We start from the raw sequence: 1,419 nt of genomic DNA on the forward strand, positions 1-1,419 counted from the left end.
TGTAGGTAAATTTGGTTATCGTATGCTCTTCTTAGTCAGGCTCTCACACCTCATGATTACGAACCTTTGATAGAAAAAATTCGAGGTCGCATGCTCTGCTGGTCGAACAAGGCTCTATCTTTTGCAGGACAACTTCAGCTGATACAATCTGTCATATCTAGCACAGCACAGTTAATTTCTGGAGCTCGGCATTCATCTTACCAGCCAAATGTCTCGACACGATAGATAGCATGTGTAGTGCATTCCTCTGGTCAGGCTCACCTACGCAAACTCACAAGGATAAAGTCAGTTGGGTGGAAGTGTGTTATCCGAAAGAAGAGGGAGGGCTTGGAGTTAGAAAGCTCCGAGACTCATCCAAAGCGTTTGCACTGAAGCTCATATGGCGATTATTCACACAACCTGATTCTCTCTGGGTGAGTTGGGTGCGGCACTATCTCCTAAAATATCACTCTTTTTGGAACGTCAGAGATGACTCTAATTTCTAAAGGCTCTTGGATTTGGAGGAAATTATTAAAACTGAGGGATATCGCTTATCACTACCTCAAGGTGGACATAAGGGATGGAAGAAGCTGTCATTTCTGGTTTGATGATTGGTTGGGAAGGGGTCGCTTGATAGATATCACTGGAGCTGCAGGAACTATTTATCTTGGAGTTCAAAGGCACGCCATGGTCAGTGACGCGGTAACAACGGCTGGATGGAAAATACGGGGTGGGAGAAGCAGACATTTTCAAGAGCTTCACAATGTCATTATTGCAACAAACGTTCCTCAGACGGAGAGAGGCAGAGATGTAGTGCTATGGAGGCACAGAGATGATGATTTCAGGGATACTTTTTCATCTTCTAATACGTGGGATCAGCTTAGAACAAAGCGCACTAAAGTCGACTGGTACAGAGTGGTGTGGTTTCCACAAGGAGTGCCGCGCTACTCTTTCATCACCTGGCTAGCTATAAAAAATAGGCTATCTACTGGTGATCGCATGAGGCAATGGGGGATGCTCCAAGGTTGTGAGCTATGTGGAGAAAGGGATGAGACAAGAGATCATTTGTTTTTTGCATGCCCATATTCATACACTATTTGGAAAGTAACAGCACGTAAATTGATGGGCTCTGGTGTCAATCTGGATTGGCAGTGGACAATACAGCGTTTGGAGACAATAGGTACAAAAGGGGTTGATTCATACATTGCTCGACTCCTATTTCAGACACTCATCTATCACATATGGCGAGAGAGGAACGCCAGGCGCCACCAGCAACCTCGAAACTCCATAGAACAGATGCGCAGGCTCATAGACAAGGCTATGAGAAACAGGATATATTCCCTTAAATATCGGCCACAGCACAAGCTAGGAAGAATGTTAACAAGATGGTTTGAAATAACACTTTGATTTTGGTCTTTTATAGCTTTAGCAAATAGATAA

General features: G+C 44.2%; 1 protein-coding gene across 1 annotated transcript; it reads left to right on the forward strand.

The window, feature by feature from the left end:
* The first annotated feature begins 468 nt into the window (after positions 1–468).
* LOC103836267 lies at positions 469–1,325 on the forward strand. The gene is made up of 2 exons (XM_033276275.1): positions 469–1,159; positions 1,204–1,325. The coding sequence occupies exons 1-2, from the start codon at positions 469–471 to the stop codon at positions 1,323–1,325; spliced, it is 813 nt and encodes a 270-aa protein (XP_033132166.1).
* The last annotated feature ends 94 nt before the right edge of the window (positions 1,326–1,419 follow it).

Source organism: Brassica rapa, chromosome A01 (assembly GCF_000309985.2).
Source record: "Brassica rapa cultivar Chiifu-401-42 chromosome A01, CAAS_Brap_v3.01, whole genome shotgun sequence".
Taxonomy (NCBI): Eukaryota; Viridiplantae; Streptophyta; class Magnoliopsida; order Brassicales; family Brassicaceae; genus Brassica; species Brassica rapa.

Excerpts from the sequence above, each read along its gene's own strand:
- LOC103836267 (XM_033276275.1), top strand. The coding sequence starts at position 469 with ATGACTCTAATTTCTAAAGGCTCTTGGATTTGGAGGAAATTATTAAAA. Across the intron at positions 1,160-1,203 it reads ACAGCGTTTGGAGACAATAG|ACACTCATCTATCACATATG; the intron begins GTACAAAAGGGG and ends CTCCTATTTCAG.